Genomic DNA, 20,021 nt, shown 5'->3' on the forward strand with positions numbered 1-20,021 from the left:
ATATTGTAAGTACCAATGCAGTGATAGTCACTAATGTAGTACTAAATATAGCAATTGGTAATTAGTAATTAGTAAAAATTTGTAATTTCCTTCGGGATTAATAAAGTATAATTAAAAAAAAAAATTGTCATGTGTTAAACGCTGATTAACTACAGAAGATGGGAAGTGGGTATTTGCACATTTTAGATTACATATAGCCATTAATCCTTAAAGGTAAACATTGTCATCCTCTCATACTAAGTGTCAATGGGCCTATAGAACAAAAATATTTACTCTTACAGTGTTTTTGCACTAGGTGTTGCCCATGTTATGCTAATCACATTTTCTAAATTATTTGCTATTATCCCAATTGTTGTACAAGTTCAAAACATATTAAATTCAGAATAATCATGCGTTAGTTCCATTAATAAAAACAATAATTACAAATATTGAATAAGAACATGCTTTCATATAAAGATTTCAAATGCCTTGTTCTGCTTGCAGGGAATTAATTTTCCTTTGTATAACACCCCTTGATCCATAGTCCTGGAAAGACATTGCTGTAGAAAAATAAATAATACGTTGTGAAAAAATTCCTTTAGTAGTGTTGGATTAAAAATGATACAATAGTCAAGTCTTGGGATCCAATACCCAAAAGAAAAGGAAATTTAATATCTAAAACCCTTGATCCAATGCAGCCAGACGACTTCTATGATTTGAGACCCACAAAGATCACTTTTCTCTTTTGGTGTCAAAGGTTACCAGCACATAACACCTTAAACATTTAGTTGGCTTGTTTACATTAGGAACCTGTGATCCTTTTAGCTGGAGCTTGAATACGTTGCAACAAACCAAGGTTCGGTTGTCAAATGGTTGATAGCCTGATCTATGGCTTGATCCCTCTGTGATATGGCTTGTTTTTCCTTTAAGTCAGACAATTCCTTTGTTTGTAGACTTTTATTATAGCCCAGTCTTCAGGTTCAAACTCAAGTGTTGTTATCTCTGATGGGCTTTATACCTGTAGGTATAAAGACTTAAATGTTTTGCTCAGTATTAGTCAGTATTGTAATATTTCATCTGTAATTGTTGAAAGTTATTTGTGGATCCAATAAAGGAGAAGATGTTACCTCTTGTACTGGTCCTCCTATTAATATCTCATGAGGTGTTAGGCCTGTTTTGTTGGGGGTACCCCTTCATTTTTTTTGGTGGCAAAATACTGTAGATGGCCATTCTAGTCCAGGTTCTGCTTGTGTCTTGGCTAATTTCTCGTTTTTTAAATGGTCAAATTGAATTCTGCAGGTGGTAAGCACAATGTACAAGTTTTCTTTAATCTTTTTGTCTATTTACAATAATATATTACTTCAATAAACCTATAAGATGTGCAGATACAGCCGAAGTATGCATTGGATGCACTTTAGTCTACTTACAAATATATATTACTTCAATATAGATCCTTCAATAAAAATATAATCACTATAGTTATATCTGCTTTGGCTGTTTTTGTAGCCTCTGCTCAGTTGAAAAGCATATCCATCACAACAAGTATAAAATCATAATATCGGATAGTCAATCTGAATTTATACTAACAGAAGAGGCATTCAGTTGGTCTAACAATTTTTAAACTATTGAAACATAAGCTCATGAAAGTAACCTGGTAAGCAAACGTTAATTTCCTATAACACAATGTCAACCCTGCGGTGGGCTGGCGCCCTGCCTGGGGTTTGTTTCCTGCCTTGCGCCCTGTGTTGGCTAGGATTGGCTCCAGTAGACCCCCGTGACCCTGTAGTTAGGATATAGCGGGTTGGATAAAAAAATAATAATAATAATAATGTCATCCATTCCCCAATTTTCTGACCCCTGTATGTTTTACTAGACGTAATGCTCGTTCATCTCATAATACTAACAGACATAGCCTTGTGCTAGAATAACATTTTTTAAAACAACAAAAATTGTTTCAAAAATATGAATCACCAGCACATGCAATTTAAATTCATCCATAGATTGTCCTAACACCCAGAGACACCACCTCATGAGTTTAGAACCAGACTCCTTTAACCATCTTTACTCATGTTCTGGGACTGTTCTTCTGCTGCTGCCCTCTAACATTAGGTGAGCTCTTCACGATCCTTACCTCCCCCATTCCCTTATTTCCACAAGTTCTTCACCTTGAATCTTTCTTCTCTTCCATCACTTCAGTTTCTCTCATCAAGCAGAGACTTCTAAGAACTGCATCAACTGCAGTTAAACTGCGCTCAGCTTCCCATTGGGAATTTCCTGGTATTGCTACTCCTTTAGCCCTTATATTCTTTATTCTTTAAATTTTGTCTTTCCTGAACTCTTTGTATCCAGAATTAACAACTCTTCCAGTTCTACTGTCCATAACCTTTTTCCCACTGTGCAGATAAGTCAAGGGCTGGTAGAGAGGTTGGTCTGTGATATGATTTCTCATTTATTTATCATTCCTTTTTCGGTCCCCATTGTAATTTTCTTTCAGCTCCACATCTGCTTTCCTTTTATTTGTTTATTTTGATGTCTCTAGATGTTTTTTATTTTGCATTTATACAGTATGTTTATATATAGAAATCTTCAATGGTTACATCAATTTTTAATGTACTTTTTTATTAAAAATATGATCACAAAATAGAAAAACTCAGACTAATGGCAAACATTTACAGAATGTATCTATATATATATATATATATATATATATATATATATATATATATGTATATGTATATGTATATGTATATGTATATGTGTATGTATGTATGTATGTATGTATATATACTGTATATATATATATAATACTCTCCAATTAAAGATTTTGTTTTTCATTACAGAAATGCAGTAGGTTAGTTTAATCGTTCTTGTCAGGCAGGCTGAGCTCCTTTTTCTTCCTAATGTTACAGCAGAAGAGCATAATAGCGTGTAGTTGTGTTTTTCTTCTCTTTACCAGTTGTAAAGTAGACAACACAGCTTTACACATCCTGGAAATAACAGGAGCTGTTATTAGTTGTAGTTTTCAAGTCTGAATTGAAATAAACAAAAATATAAACCAAGTAAAAACACAGAAAACTTAAATTGTTGGTGTAAAATGCATTTTACTAATTGATTAATGTTGTATTTAAGTAAACACTGTGTCATTGATATTGTGCTATTAAATGCACTTTTTATTTCCATGTTTTGATTCAATGTAAAAAACTTTAACTAATGATTAATCATCTTCATGCACGTTTTTCACTACATTGAACTGCACTTATTTCTTAGAACACTATTTTATAAATCTGGTTAAGTCATTATCTTGTTGACTTTTTCACTGTTTCCTTTTGCTGTCTAAAGTATATTATAAAAATAAATCATAAAGTCAGACTAATCAAAATATTTAGTATTAAAGTGAAAATAAAGGTTTTGATTAAATGCAAAATTTGTGCTTAAGGGTAGGTCCAGTTCTATTAATCCAGTGTATTTTGGGCGATTATTCCAGATTTTAGCAAATCATTAATTGTATTATTGTCATAACCAAGCATGTTCTTAAGGATCTCAGTGGTGTGTTGTCCAATAAGAGGAGGAGGGAGAGGGTTGGTCACTTCAAAGTCATTGTAGTGAACAGCAGGACCTACAAATAAAAGTACAGCACAATGAGAAACATTAAAGTGTTAATATTATACAGTACTTACATTAAAGGGGTAACAATCTGGCCATAAGAAGTAAAATACAACACAAGGCTACTGATGCAGTCATCACCACTCAAACAATATATGACCCATAAACATTTCTTAACCTACTAGGGGTCTAACTGTAGAAATACGGTATGTACAGTAAATTTTATAACTTTACTTTGCAAGTCATTCTGGATGATAACTTTAGCTAAGTATATACATAACAAACATACTTTGCAATGTCAGTTACAGTAATTGATAATAATAACCCCTTTGGTTTGTTCTACTTTTAGAATAATAATAATGCTATATTTGCAATTTCTTCATTAATTAGTTTTATCCACTTGTAAATTTTAAACCTTTGAACAACAGCTTTAATTTTGGTTAACACATATTCCCCAAAAAAGAATGCGCTTTGATGCTATTCGAGTAAAGCCTATATTAGAATAAATGGCTACATGGATAAACAAATAACACCTCACTATTGCTTGATTTTCTCAGATAAAATGCCTGATCTGTTATGCTTAATAGAGACATGTCAAGGATGTTATTTTTGAAAGTTATGCACTGTGCATATTTGGCAAACCTCATTCAAGGGTTTTAGGTGGAACATCTGCACTTTACTGTTATACAATATCAAATTGGTTCCTGTATTAGTGTAACATCTTTGGGGTGTTTAACTTTGACACTCTTTAGCTGCCAACCTGTGCTGATTTTACTGAACTACTGTATATTCCTCCATGCAAGCTGTTTAAAGTAAAAGGGTAAATCAAAAAGAAATGGCAAGAGGAAAATTATGTGGTAGCCTCAATGGATAGAAGCTGACACAATACAAGTTCCTTATGATGGAACATGGCTTATAGATAGTTCGAACACGCACAGAACAGTGCTTAGCTTTTAGTCTAGATGAAGTGAAGCTGAAATGAAGATAGACACTCCGCTGTGGGATTGCACCATTGTTGAACAAAACACAGTAGTGAGATTTCTTTGGGCAGAGGGAGTGAAACCTGCTGAGGCCTATAAACAAAATCACCCTGTCTACAAACTCAAGAAGTAAGCTACATGGCCTGCATAGGTCAAAATGAAAAAAAGGCTAAAAAAGAAGGAAACCATAAAATCCATTGTCTTCCAATACAAAATAGTATTTTAATATGAGTTTCTTAACAGTGCAAAAATTATTATAAAGAAAAATTAAAGGTGAGAATCAAAAAAGCTTTAGCCTACAAAAGGCAAACAGAAAGAACAAAACCAAACCTGTAAATCTATAATCAAACTCCACTTACACTAAGAATGTCCAAAAAACAGAGAGAGAAAAGAACACTTTACAAAAAAAAATTCAGAAAAATCTGAAACTAAAGAAATGCTGAACAAACATGAACAAACCTGAGAGTTAGCCCTGAGGCTTTTGCTGGTTTATATACTGTATACCTGGGAATGGACCCATAGCTACAGTGTCAGATGGGTACCAACCACTGAGCTCAATACACAAAAAACAAGAACCAAAACTAAGAAATATATGATTAACATAATAAATTCATATACAGTAAAGAAATACATGATATTTACTGAGAAAATCAAAAATAAACAGAAAGTAAACACAAGTAGAATTTAAAAATAATATTTAAATGGACTAAATAAATAAATACACAAATAAATGAAAAGAAAACTTGAGGCAGAAATCAAATTTTGGCTATTCCATGACAAGTAAATGATGGTAGCTGTAGTTAATTAGTGGCCCATTGCTTAGGCTCAGTTCTTACAGGGAAAAGGGGAGTTTTATTAATGATTAAAAGAAACACAACAAAAAAAATATATATAAAAAGGAAAAAAATGTGGCGGTTTAACTAGATTATGATCTTGTATTAGCAAACTCTTTACTTTAAAGCCAAGGTTTAGCAACTAACCGATGAATGAAATAAATATGTTAGAAAGTTAGATCAAGAGGGTATTATTTAGAAGCAGAGATGGATAAACAACTTCCTCAACTCAATTTGTTTTCTTTAAGCAGATATAGGAGCCAACTACAGATCACATCTACTTAGCTAAAACAGACCTGTAGACTTATCTTGTTTAACTAAAAGAATCCTAGCCCACCTGTTATAAGTCAGTGGTAACTGATGTTCTATACTATTTCAGATTTGAAAAAAACTAATTCTCGATTAGTGGTTCCGTTCAAAACCTTTTAAAAATAAGGCAAGATCCAATTAATAACATTTCAGAATAAGAATTTATATCAGGAAAAGGACATTCTCCCTTCTTTGTTGTTTTTAAAGATGTTCTCTTTCCTCTTTCTCTCGGGTGGGGGTTGCATTCTGTTTTGTTAAATTTGACTTGATTGTATGTAATTTTATCTTCTTCATTGTATAAGTTAGACTTGATCGTCTGGAATGTTATTATTTTCTTCAATAAAAAATAAAAGCATAAATTGTAAATGTTATAAATGAAATACCACGTTGTGGCACCCATCCTGCACCCCTCTTTAATATGATATGCACATATCCCCATTTTTCACATATTGTCGACCCACTCAGTGACATTGTTGGAAGTCAGTTTATTTTGACAATGCAGTAAGAAAATATTCTTCACTAAGTAATTTTGAGAAGCATAAAGTTTTCTTGAACTACCTAGAAAGGGTAAAGAGGATAATCAATGACCTAAGCTTACCATCAAGCTCAACTAGATCAGTCTGGTGAAATACTCATTTAAGTCTACACTTCAAGCAATATACCTTTACGTTTGTTTGCTACTGACTTATGTATTCTTTGTCCTCCTCCTTACCTTTCCTTACCTTTTTGATAATAGATTTTTCATTTCACTTATCTCAGTGAATTTGTTGCCATTTCAGATTAGTTTCTTTGTTTGCCATTTTCTTTTTCATTCTGTACTGATACATTTTTAGAATTATATTAGAATTACCCCAATGCATATTTTTTATTGGCACAAAATTTACAGTTAAAGTATTTACAAAGTTTTTTAGGCAAGTGTGTAACTACAGCCTCCTGCATTTGGCCACTATAACCTCACAGGAATATTCTTATATATATATATATATATATATATATATATATATATATATATATATATATATTCTGAGTAGCCTTGGTGCTCCGGCTCCCTACAATAATGGTACCTCGCACAGCCTTTTGCCATCACCTTCTTCCTCTGGTTTTATGTATCCACCCTTGGACAACTGTCTAATTCCAAATGCTCTTCTGCATAAATCATCCCTAATTTTTCAATCACTTTCCTCTTCCATCAAGGAGAAACACCTTGTAAATAGTAATAAATCTTTTGTTGTTATTTCTCCGAGTCCCTTGTGTTTTCTGACCAGGGAAGGGGAAAGCCTCTTTTAAGGCTTGTTTTGACTCATAGTTGCAGCACATGGCTAAATCCTGCAAACTGTTTGTATTTTTTAATACATACATGGTGGAAATATAGCTGGAGTATTGATCAGGTTTTGACAACGGGTATGTGCAAAGCAGATTAAAAATCTTATAGACGCATGCACGAACTGGTTGTGCATGGCTGCTGCAGCTTTGTGATGTTATGCTGGCCTCCAAGGCATCACAGAGTACTGTTCTTCTATGCCAGATACATTGCGAATTTCCAGAAAAATATTTGGCCAAAATGGTCACTGGCGAATACAGCATATTCGCTTCGAAAAACGCTTTGGTGAATTTTCACAATCAACATTACTCTTCATTAATGACAATTAATAAAAGTACGAATTCAATGAACCTCAACTTTTTACAAAAGGCAATAAGTTAAATTAAGGCAGTTTAGGAGAGGTATCAAATCAAAATATCTTAGCCAGCCATATTAATCTACAGACATACCTTTGAAAGTTGTTGGTTTAACAGTAATACGTGTTTTCTACTATGGTAATATAACTGGGGCAGATGACTTCAGCACACATGACTTTCCTGCATAAAGCTGTGATTTTTAGCTGTAAAATACTGAAGGCAAATATTTTATGTAGGAAAACTGCTATTCTACAGTTGTGCTGAAAACTGTTAAGTCTCAGGTTTTTTTTTGAATTAATAAATTATGTTTCTTTTAAGCAATCAAGTGTTTTTGGGGGGTTTCTTTTTGGTTCTAGCTTTCCAGTTATGCAAAATCATAACATTAGCCTTCCTGACCCACTCCTTCTCTATCACCACAATTCTTCACTCTAAACATTACATCAATTGCACAAATAAGGGGATCCAAATACAGCTACAGCATCTCTGAAGTTGTGGTACTGATCAACCTAAGTTGCAACAGGGCATATGAATGGCCAGTGTGAAAGCGGCCTTATTGCTCTGCATTATGGCGTGAAGACTGAAAATAAGTAGCTACATGCAAACCAACTGCATACACTAAACAATGCAAAGGAAACTGGGCAACCAGTGTTCAGGCAGGGATTCTGATGTGAGCTATGGGCACAATTTAATACCAGATGGAGGAAATCTGACATTCTTCATTTCAGCATGCATTCTTGTAAGTACCATACTTCACATAAAAAAAAAAATTATACATTTTAGACTTTTGTTATGATATTCTACATGTAATATGTGATACAAGCATACAGAATACAGAATTTACTTTCCTGTCATTTGCACAGATGTGTGAGAAATACTACTTGCCACACAAAAGCATTTTTTATGTAGATGTAACATACCTTAATTTTCAACTCCAGTATCTATCATTATAACACTACTGTGCTATTACGACAAATTAACATCAGTTTGTACAAGACAGCTCACAATTGTAGTCTTTAAAATAGTGGTGAGAAGAAGATCTTAAATTTACATTCTCAGAAAATCAAGGCACTTTCCAGAAATTGTTTTTCTCACATTATGCTTAACATTGATTAATACAATTTATATATATTGACCATCCATATACCAACAAGCTTAACCTATCTAAAAATATTCTCAGGAACACATTCAACTTGGGAGATACGCAACAACCAGCTACAGGCCTCTCCTGCCCATGTGTCTTTGCTGTTCCACCACTGTAAAGTAATTTTGTTGGGTTTTACGTTTGATGCCTTTGAAGGTTTAAGAGAGACTCACACACTTAGTGCCTTTGGAGATTTTTAGACTCTTCTAGACTTGTTGTGTTTGGAGTCATTCCAGATACAACGCCTATCCTCAATGACCAATCTGATGAAATTTGTTTTTTGGTAGATTGTTACCTTGCCACCAAATTTTGCTCAGCTGCATGAACTCTGTACCACCCTCAATTTCACAAGAGTTTAGAGCTCTATTATTCTGTCTGGAATTAAAAAGGATAAAATTTACTCAACAGGGATTATCTCAAATTTCTACAAAGTATGGCTCCTTTTCTTGGACACAGCTGTTCTTTTTTTAAAATCCAGAACAATCGTTGATCTTACAGTTGTTTTTCTACTCTAACCTTCTTAATCATCTATTGGGAAAAGGGGGTGGGGGATGAATGAAAGGAATATTTAAAAAGGTATTGCCTAAATGATTTAATTATATTGCATATTTTTTCACACAATACAGTCCAATTAGTTAATAAATTATGGAGAATGTTATTTAAATAGTTCAATTTACATAGAGCATGTTTCAGTATCAAAATGGGCAAGCAGCTTTTCAAGCTGTTAACAGAAGAGGTGGAGTGGTTTTAAGATTATTTAAAGCTAGTGTTGAAAAATGTTTTAAAATCTTTATATTTAAAAAATAACATTTTACTCTTTAATTGCAGTGGGAGTATCTATTGTCATCCAGGCTGTCAGCATGTGTTCTTGGCTTTTTATCTCACTAATAGATTTTATACTATTGAAAACTCGATTTAAAATCCCAAAGCTGTTTCTTTGACTTTTAACATTAGAAATCATCAATCACAAAGACATATTATTTAACCAAATCCATGCCTAAGTTCCATAAATAAAATGTGTTTCCTTTTGGAATGTTTAAAAATTTCTGAGTTTGAGCTGTGCCTCAGTGCTTACAGTGTATTATACAATTCTAAATTTTTACTAGTGCAGATTCTGTTTAGTAATAAAAAAATATATAAATATTAACTGTCAGAAATAAAATTATTAAAAATTAGATTACTGTATACATTGTAGTTATACATGTCAACCTTGCTAATTAAAAACATTAAATAAGATTTACAATACAAAACTGACTTTCATGTGCTGACAGTCTCTTAGTAGTAGCAAGTACTAAAAACAAATTAAAATACCCAGATATTTTAACTTTAAACCTAAATATAAACAAGCTATAATATGCTAGTCTAAGGACAGAGTTCATATTACTTGTTGTGAACCATTAAATGTTGCTTTTAAACATACAGAAAGAGGTCTATTTGCTGGCAGTAAACTGTTGATTGGGAAAAATGTTCAATTAGTAGTATAAATTCATGCCTTATCTGGTCTTGCCCTAACATATTAACACATATAAAAAAAAGTCTAACTGGTTCTTGAATAGTTACCCTATTTCTTTTGCAAGCTTTCTTTATTGCTATTATTGTTATTGTTATGACATATTTTATCAAAAACTATATGTTAAAACATACAATATAAAATTTTGCACATGGGTAAATCTCTGTAGCTGGGTGGGACTAATGTATTTTTAACCTTGTACTGAAAAAAGATGGTTAAAAATGCAGATGTATAAACATTGTTTGTCAGATTCATTCACTAAATATTGTTATGCTGTCTTGATCATATAGCTTCAGAAACAGACAAATTATTGTTATTGTGCGCTGACGATCTTTTGACTTGCAGTAATTCTAGGGTCTTAGAGGCAAACACATTGAATATTTGAAGGATAACTTGAAAGCCTTTTATAGTTGTCTGCAGAATCAACACTGATATTAAATTGGTTTAAGGGGGCCTGGAAGGCAATCACAAGCAGTGTTTGATATTATACTGTTTGTCTGAAGGAAGATGTGCACAGTGTACTTCAATGCACCATACAGCTTATAACAGCATATAAATTTGTAGAGTTCACCTATGATAAAATATTTGTTGTAATTTGAGGACGTCCTTATGCTTGCCACCATAACCTTTCATTAAAATGGCTCTTCGAGCCACCAGATGGACTATGCTACTGGGGAGAAGTCATCCTTACACATTTAGTGCTATTGGGTTGCAACATGTTACCAATGCAATTACTGTTTTAATAACTTAGGTTAATGACAGACCATGTCATTTTACAATTGAAACTTAAAATGAAACCTACTTGTTACTTGAGATGCAATTTCAAGTACAATGTGAAATGATTTACTAGCACTAGTTGCACAGTACCTAATTAACTTTTTTAATACACTGTCTTTTTTAAAAAACATTGTTCCAAACAAGAATGTAAGAACTTTGACAAACGAGTGGAGACCATTCAGTCCATCAAGACTATAGCTAAGCTGTCCCAAAATCCTTTTCATGTATCTGCTCTTAGATCTTTCTTAATGAAATCATATTTAGATCTACATGTTTTTGATAATTATGCACCAATTTCAAATTGAGTTTGCAGTGAATAAGTGTAACTGCATTGTGTTTACGTTAGGTGGTTATTCTAGTAGGTGGTTTTCTAAAAATAAAGAAGTACGTTCAACTTTAAACTCAAAGGACTTGAAGTTTACACTTTAAAACTGATTTAATCTTTAATCATTACATTTCCAAATTTTCTAAGGCCAGCTTTGTAGATAGATAGATACTTTATTAATCCCAAGGGGAAATTCACATACTCCAGCAGCAGCATACTGATAAAGAAAATATTAAATTAAAGAGTGATAACAATGCAGGTATACAGACAGTCAATAACTTTGAATAATGTTAACGTTTACCCCCCCCGGGTGGAATTGAAGAGTCACATAGTGTGGGCTGCTCCTCTGTCTGGTGATGATACTGTTTAGTGGATGCAGTGGATTCTCCATTATTGACAGGAGCCTGCTCAGTGCCCGTCGCTCTGCCACGGATGGCAAACTGTCCAGCTCCGTGCCTACAATAGAGCCTGCCTTCCTCACCAGTTTGTCCAGGCGTGAGGCGTCCTTCTTCTTTATGCTGCCTCCCCAGTACACCACCACGTAGAAGAGGGCGCTCGCCACAACCGTCTGATAGAGCATCTGCAACATCTTATTGCAGATGTTGAAGGACGCCAGACTTCTAAGGAAGTATAGTCAGCTCTGTCCTTTCTTACACAGAGCTTCAGTATTGGCAGTCCAATCCAATTTATCATCCAGCTGCACTCCCAGGTATTTATAGGTGTGCACCCTCTGCATACAGTCACCGCTGATGATCACTTGTTGATGATGATTGTAGATTATGGAGAGACTGAAAAAGTATGGAGGTAAGTTTCTTAAAATGTAAAATATAGAAAAGCTAGCTTCTGCATTTTCATCAAGCACAGCCCGAAGAGGCAACGTGGGTCCCCCTTCCCATAGGCTCACCACCTATGGGAAGGGCCAAGGAGGTCAGGTGCAGTGTGAGTTGGGTGGTGGCCGAAGGTGGGGACCTTGGCGGTCCGATCCTCTGCTACAGAAGCTGGCTCTTGGGACGTGGAGTGTCACCTCTCTGAAGGGGAAGGAGCCTGAGCTAGTGCGCGAGGTCGGGAGGTTCCGGCTAGATATAGTCAGGCTCACCTTGACGCACAGCTTGGATTCTGGAACCAATCTCCTTGAGAGGGGCTGGACTCTCTACCACTCTGGAGTTGCCCCCAGTGAGAGGCGCCGAGCGGGTGTGGGCATACTTATTGCCCCCCGACTTGGAGCCTGTTCATTGGGGTTTACCCTGGAGGACAAGAGGGTAGCCTCCGGGTGGGAGGACGAGTCCTAACCCTTTTTGGAGTCCCTGGAGGAGGTGCTAGAGGGCATACCTTCTGGGGACTCCTTAATACTACTGAGAGACTTCAATGCTCAAGTGGGCAATGACAGTGAGACCTGGAAGGGCGTGATTGGGAGGAATGGCCCCCCCAATCTGAACCCGAACGGTGTTTTGTTATTGGACTTCTGTGCTCATCACGGATTGTCCATAACGAACACCATGTTCAAGTATAAGGGTGTTCATATGTGTACTTGGCACCAGGACACCCTAGGCCTCCGTTCAATGATCGACTTTGTGGCCGTGTCGTCGGACTTGCGGCCACATGTCTTGGACATCTCTTGATGAAGAGAGGGATGGAGCTGTCAACTGATCACCACCAGGTGATGAGTTGGCTTCAATGGTGGGGGAGGATGCCGGTCAGGCCTGGTAGGCCCAAACGTGTTGTGAGGGTCTGCTGGGAACGTCTGGCAGAGCCCCCTGTCAGAAGTAGCTTCAACTCCCACGTCCGGCAGAACTTTGACCACGTTCCAAAGGAGGTGGGGGACATTGAGTCCGAATGGGCCATGTTCCGTGCCTCTATTGTTGAGGTGGCTGACCGGATCTATGGCCGTAAGGTGGTCGGTGCCTGTCGTGGCAGCAATCCCCGAACCCGTTGGTGGACACCAGCAGTGAGGGATGCCGTCAAGCTGAAGAAGGAGTCCTACAGGACCATTTTGTCCTGTGGGACTCTGGAGGCAGCTAATAGGAACCGGCAGGCCAAGCGGAATGCGGCTTCGGTGGTTGCTGAGGCAAAAACTCGGGCATGGGAGGAGTTTGGGGAGGCCATGGAGAACAACTTTCGAATGGCTTCGAGGAGATTCTGGTCCACCATCCGGCGTCTCAGGAGGGGGAAGCAGTGCAGTGTCAACACTGTATATGATGGGGATGATGTGCTGCTGACCTCAACTTGGGACGTTGTGGGTCAGTGGGGGGAGTACTTTGAAGACCTCCTCGATCCCACTAACATGTCTTCCAATGAGGAAGCAGAGCCTGGGGACTCGGAGGTAGACTCCCCCATCTCTGGACTGAGGTCACCGAGGTGGTCAAAAAACTCCTTGGTGGAAGGGCCCCGGGGGTGGATGAGATATGCCTGGAGTTCCTCAAGGTTCTGGATGTTGTAGGACTGTCTTGGTTGACATGCCTCTGCAACATCACATGGACATCGGGGACAGTGCCTCTGGACTGGCAGACCGGGGTGGTGGTCCCCCTCTTTAAGAAGGGGGACCGGAGGATGTGTTTCAACTACAGAGGGATCACACTCCTCAGCCTCCCTGGAAAAGTCTATTCGGGGGTCCTGGAGAGGAGGGTCCGTCAGATAGTCGAACCTCGGATTCAAGAGGAACAGTGTGGTTTTCATCCTGGTCACGGAACAGTGGACCAGCTCTACACCCTTAGCAGGTTCCTGGAGGGTGCATGGGAGTTTGTCCAACCAGTCTACATGTGTTTTGTGGACTTGGAAACGGCGTACGAACCGTTTCCCTTGGGGAATCCTATGGGGGGTGCTGCGGGAGTATGGGGTGCCGGATCCCCTGATAAGGGCTGTTCGGTCCCTGTACAACCAGTGTCAGAGCTTGGTCCTCATTGCTGGCAGTAAGTCGAACCCCTTTCCAGTGACAGCGGGACTCTGCCAGAGCTGCCCTTTGTCACCGATTCTGTTCATAACTTTTATTGACAGAATTTCTAGGCGCAGCCAGGGCGTTGAGGGGGTCCGGTTTGGTGGACTCAGGATTGGGTCACTGCTTTTTGCAGATGATGTTGTCCTGTTTGCTTCATCAGGCTGTGATGTTCAGCTCTCTCTGGATTGGTTCGCAGCTGAGTGTGAAGCGGCTGGGATGCAAATCAGCACCTCCAAATCCGAGACCATGGTCCTCAGTCGGATAGGGTGGAGTGCCCTCTCAGTATCTCGGGTCTTGTTCACGAGTGAGGGAAGAATGGAGAGTGAGATCTAGGGATGGGAATTGATAAGATTTTCACGATTCCGATTCCATTTTCGATTCTGTTTAACAATTCGATTCTTTATCGATTCTCCTATCGATTCTTATTTTTAAAAAAGGAGAACACACAGGTCGATTAACTTAGAACTTTGTTTTATATCTTATCTTTGAACAAGATAGAAATTTAGGAGTAGCATCACCTTACAAACCCAACAGTGAGATCTTAAGAGATCCACAGCCTATGGCTCCTCGATGGGGTGCCACGGGGTCCCCAGAAAAAAATGTGTAAATGTAAAATAATAATAAAATAAATATTCTTCTGTAGCAATAACAAAGTATAACATAAATTATTCTGTGGCAATTACACAAGAATGTCCAGTAACATTTACACTCTCCTTTTTAAAAGTATATATGAGCTGAGCACTCAAAAATAAAACTACATCAGCCAGCAACAAATACAATCAACTCAAGTCCAATGGAACTGTGCACAGTGCAATTCTGCAACCATCAACTATTTTGACAGCTACATCCATGTTGGCCGCATTATCAACAGTGGCTGTCACAACCTTGTCTTTGATACCATACTCCTCCAAGATCTCATCAGTCTCCTCTGCTACAGCTGTCCCTGTCTGTGCCTGGTACACTGGTTTGGTTTTGAGGACTTTTTCTTGAGCCTGGCCATTCCTGACATAATGCAGCGTTACTGTGAGGTAATGATCTTGACTAAAACTTGCCCATCCATCTGCAGTGACAGCTGCCTTCAACACGTTTCAGCTCAGAAATGGAAACGGATGAAACATCTGGTAAGAGGAGAACACGCAAATTTGACATTCCCTGACTTAGCCTACAATTAAACACATTCACTTACCGAAAATCGGGGGCATCTACTGTGGCAAATGGGTGCAAGCCTTTTACCACAAACTTAGTCACTGCTCGGTGACATTCGTCTATCCTGGCCTGTGTCATTTTACTTTTCCCCGCCTCTGTGAAAGGAGAAGCTACCGGTAGACTGCAGCGAGAACTGCCAGCATCTGAGACAGCCAGACTCTGTCTGTCTCTCTCGTCATGGTCATCTAAATGCAATGCACAGTAATAGCAGATTTTGCAATAAGGGAAATCGCGCTAACATAATATGCAATGTTAGTTGATTAGTTACCTGCCGTATTAACGGGAGAGGACGTGCAAACATTACCGTTGCTGCTGGGTTGAGATTCACTAGTCCGGAGCGGATCAAAAACACGACATTCATTTAAGGTTATCGCGTGTTTTGTGAGCAAATGCTTTTGCATATTTGTAGTGTTTCCTCCCTTTGATGAAATATCTACTTTGCAAGTATTGCAAGTTGCCCTGTTGTCATCCTTTCTCGTAAAGTATAACCAAACTTTTGAGCATTTGTGCCGCTTACGCGCCATGTTTCCTGCTGGGTAAATGACGTTATGCAACGCGGTGACGTCATTCAAGGCGACTGGAATCGATAGGGGAATCGTTTGCAAAAATGGCAAACAATTCCAAGGAATTGAAACAGTGGGAACCGGTTCTCAACAAGAACCGGTTTTCGATTCCCATCCCTAGTGAGATTGACAGGCGGATTGGTACGGCGTCCGCAGTGATGCGGGCTCTGCATCGGTCTGTCGTGGTGAAAAAGGAGCTGAGCCGTAAGGCAAAGCTCTCAATTTGCCAGTCGATCTATGTTCCTACCTTCATCTATGGTCATGAGCTATGGGTAGTGACAGAAAGAACGAGATCGTGAATACAAGCGGCTGAAATGAGTTTCCTCCGCAGGGTGTCTGGGCTTTCCCTTAAAGATAGGGTGAGAAGCTCAGTCATCCGGGAGGGGCTCAGAGTAGAGCCACTGCTCCTCCACATCGAGAGGAGTCAGATGAGGTGGCTCGGGCATCTGATCAGGATGCCTCCTGGACGCCTCCCTGGTGAGATGTTCCGGGCATGTCTAACCAGGAGGAGGCCCCGGGAAAGACCCAGGACACGCTGGAGGGACTATGTCTCCCGGCTGACCTGGGAACGCCTCGTGATTCCCCTGGAAGAGCTAGAAGAAGTGGCTGGGGAGAGGGAAGTCTGGGCATTTCTGCTCAAGCTGCTGCCCCCGCGACCCAATCTCGGATAAGTGGAAGAGGATGGATGGATGGATGTGCACGCGCCTGCCGCCACTCCCCAACTCCTCCCAGAATTACGCCTCTTTGAATATGCAAATTAATATAAATAGCACTTTAGCTCAGTGTTCTGTGAAAAGACAATGGCAAAAGCACGGGGGAAAATAAAAGAATTTCAGCGAATACCAAGTGGAGGCAAGGAAAAATGTATTATTTGTTGGTTTAAACAGTTGGATAAACAACAAAAGGAAGTTATTCGAGTGACATAGAGTGTCGGAGAAACTCAAAAGTTCAAGTTCCCAAAGTCGCATAGTGCCTGAAATAAAAAAAAAGTTGTCAGATATCAAAGTTACCATGAAAAGGCTTCATCTTCCTCTGACAGGACACAGAATCCATTACATGCGTGATATTACAGCTCTCTGAATGATTTAAATACTGAGATGTATACTTGATATAATTTTCATGATGATAGGAATTAAAGCATATTATTAAACATGGGAACATGGTGGAGCAGTGATAGTGACGAGCTGGCACCCCGTCCAGAGATTGTTCATGCCTCACTTAAGATGCTTGCTGCGTGACATTCAATGAAATAATTTATTGCAGCAGTACTGTCTCTGTCAAACATACTAACCCCCAATTACTGTCCTTCCTTTTCTTTCTCCAAGTACCCAATCGCCACACAATCAGCTCTGTAATAGATGTCAAGCCATCTGTAAGCTTATTCTTCAAAATGTTTGAGGAACATTGAAATATCTTCATAGTACATGTTAAATTATTCTATCCATCCAATGTTGCGCCAGTCCCAGTAAGAATACAGTGCGAGGCAGGAACAATCCCTGAACGGGGCACCAGCTCATTGCTAGCGCTCTGACACAGTGTCCTCACATGTTTAATTATTAACAATATAGATTACTCAAATGATGTTAACATTTTATCTTTATAATCTAATAAACATATTTTGCTGTATTTCATCTGAAAAATGATATTGTCATCATATGTAAATACGGGCTTTATAAAGTGGCTCAGGTTGTGCAATATTATAACTGTATCGTAAGTTTACAGTGAGGTAATTGAACTTATAAGTACAAACAGTTCTACAAGGAGCACTTGATGGACTGATTGAGTGCGTTTATAGTTCTTGGGATGAAACTGTTTTTTGTCTCTACAAGAAAAACTCTGAAGCATTTGTCATATGAGAGCAGTTCAATAGATTGCGTGCATGGCTGAGGCAGCATGTGCTTGATGCTGTATCCCAATAATTCTCTTTCCGATCAGCTGCTGTAGAGCTGTGATTCCACACTCAGATTCAGTGATATAAATACTCTGAGTGGTGCATTGAGAGTAACAACGCTAAAGCAGCTATGGAATATGGAATAATTTGGCCATTCCGTGGTCCATTATATTGTTATAGGTTAATTACATTCAGATGCCTTAAACTAATAAACAATATGTGGTTAATTTCAGTGTATTTAATAATGCTGTGTCAGGGATGTGGATCTAAAAAAGAAAGGGAAACCACACTTGAACAAAAGCACTGCTTTAACGCTAGGTGCGTGAAAATGTGTGTGGCTTTATGCCAAGTTTAGTTTTTATACATTGCGATGGGAGCGTGGAAACAGGCGTACACAACATTTTTGTGCATACGCACCGTTTATACATGAGGCCACTGATCTTTGAATCATACAATAGACTTGGCAGAATGTAGGTTTGGTATATTCATGTCTTGATGTTCTGTAAGTGCCAGAGTTTTTGCAGTGACCTCATGGCAGATGCAGCAAGGCTGATTCTGCTCAAGATGTCCAAAGTGTACCTATCATCAAAACATAGTACACTTCACAGATAACAGTATGAGCACAATAAGACCTGCTCAACCTTCTGACCCTTGACAGTGATGTCAAATGTGTTGTTTCTGACCCATATACTCCACCTGCTCTTGAAAAATTCTATCTGATCTTCGTAAATGATTTAAAGTACCACATTATGCAGGCAGCTAAGTGAGGTAGTGATCCCAAAATCACTTTTCAAATGCAAACATGGTGACATGTTGCTTGTTAGTCAAAAATGCGAGTAAGAATTACACAGCGTTCAGTACATGTGACAATATTACTACTACTAAAAAAATATGTTGATTTTAGCCTAGCTGCTGTAATACTTGATTCTGACTAAAGCAATGCTGTATTTTAATTCCTAAACATGTTATTTATTTAATTTTGATCAGTTTTCAATTCGTCTGTGGTTTTATTTGTGGTAATAAGAACTTCCGTCTTGTGTGTTTGGTATCTAAGATCTTATTTGCTTTACCTTTATATTTGTAATTGCAGTATCTGGTGAATTATTTGTTTGCCATGTGGGGGGGATAGCATTTGAGGGTACTGATGCAGAATTACTTTAAATACTTGATTTTCTTTTTAAATTGTCTCAAGGTCAATGAGAGGGGTTATGCCTTTGAGAGCTATTTATTTGAACTTGCAGCCCTTAGCTTTTCAAAATTAATTCACTACATTAGTTTAATTAACTACTTTTTAAAAAACTTTCGCAATAAATAAAGACAATTAAACTAAATAATTGACTTCTACTATAATAAAAACATATAAAAAAAAATTCTGCAAATAAAGCACTGACTGTAAGTTTAGATTTATTTAAATTATTTATTGTTATTCATTATATTTCAATTAATGCAAACATAACTGAGTCAGATTAAGTGTTCAGCTTGTCACATATCTATAATTTATGCTATAAAGCCCCTAAGACCCTAAAAGAAAATTAATGTAGAAAAAGTATGTAATTTTTACATGCAAACCTTTCCTGAAGTTACATTACCTTATTCTACTGCACCTGCTTTAATCACTATGTGCCATTTAGTCATTAAAGTTGAGATTTGAAAAATATAATTCCCTGTATTGTCACATCACGCTCCCAGCACCAATAATAAACAATATTGAGTAGACCCACATACAGGTTTGGTTCCTGCTTTTCTCCCCACCATTCTGCACTGGATATATATGGTAGTTTCCAAAATTAGATCAATGGAGTATTAATAATGGCAATATTATTATGTCAATAAACTGAAGAAATACTATGTAATAAGTAAACTGCAACAATATACTACTTATTTCTGCTAATCCATACAGAACATAATTTGTAAAATAAAATAACCATATGACACAGCTTGTAAGTATATAAGTATGAGATTTACATTTTCCCACACTAGCAATGCTACCTGAAATACAGTCAAACAAGCCAGTTTGTGACATAGGATTAAATGGTGCACTGGGTATTTTCCATTAATTTAGTGTCAGTGACCAAATGTCTTATGTTAAACTTTGCAATTACAGGAAAGTCATTTACATTTCTTATAAATAGTTAAACAGATTAAACATCTTAAAATTACATATAAACAGTTGCAAAATGAAAAATGTCAAAAGCATTCCATACAAGATGGAGTTGGGCAAAATAAACAGTACAAAAAACAATGCAAAATAAACAACATCCATCCATTCATTTTCCAACCCGCTGAATCCGAACA

At 37.7% G+C, this 20,021-nt stretch overlaps 1 protein-coding gene across 4 annotated transcripts in view; it reads right to left on the minus strand.

The window, feature by feature from the left end:
- sugct (succinyl-CoA:glutarate-CoA transferase) overlaps window positions 1-20,021 on the minus strand; it is a 752,804-nt gene that overhangs the window by 24,540 nt on the left and 708,243 nt on the right. For 3 of the 4 annotated variants that reach the window (XM_028803974.2, XM_051928850.1, XM_028803973.2), the window contains one exon: window positions 3,061-3,595. The exons of the other annotated variant lie outside the window; for it this stretch is intronic. In XM_028803974.2, coding sequence (XP_028659807.1) covers window positions 3,432-3,595 — 164 coding nt within the window. In that variant the 3' untranslated portion in view covers window positions 3,061-3,431. Of the gene's footprint in view, window positions 1-3,060; window positions 3,596-20,021 lie in introns of those variants that run through there. 4 annotated transcript variants of the gene reach the window in all.

The sequence above is a fragment of the Erpetoichthys calabaricus genome, chromosome 6, assembly GCF_900747795.2.
Source record: "Erpetoichthys calabaricus chromosome 6, fErpCal1.3, whole genome shotgun sequence".
In the NCBI taxonomy this organism is placed as follows: Eukaryota; Metazoa; Chordata; class Cladistia; order Polypteriformes; family Polypteridae; genus Erpetoichthys; species Erpetoichthys calabaricus.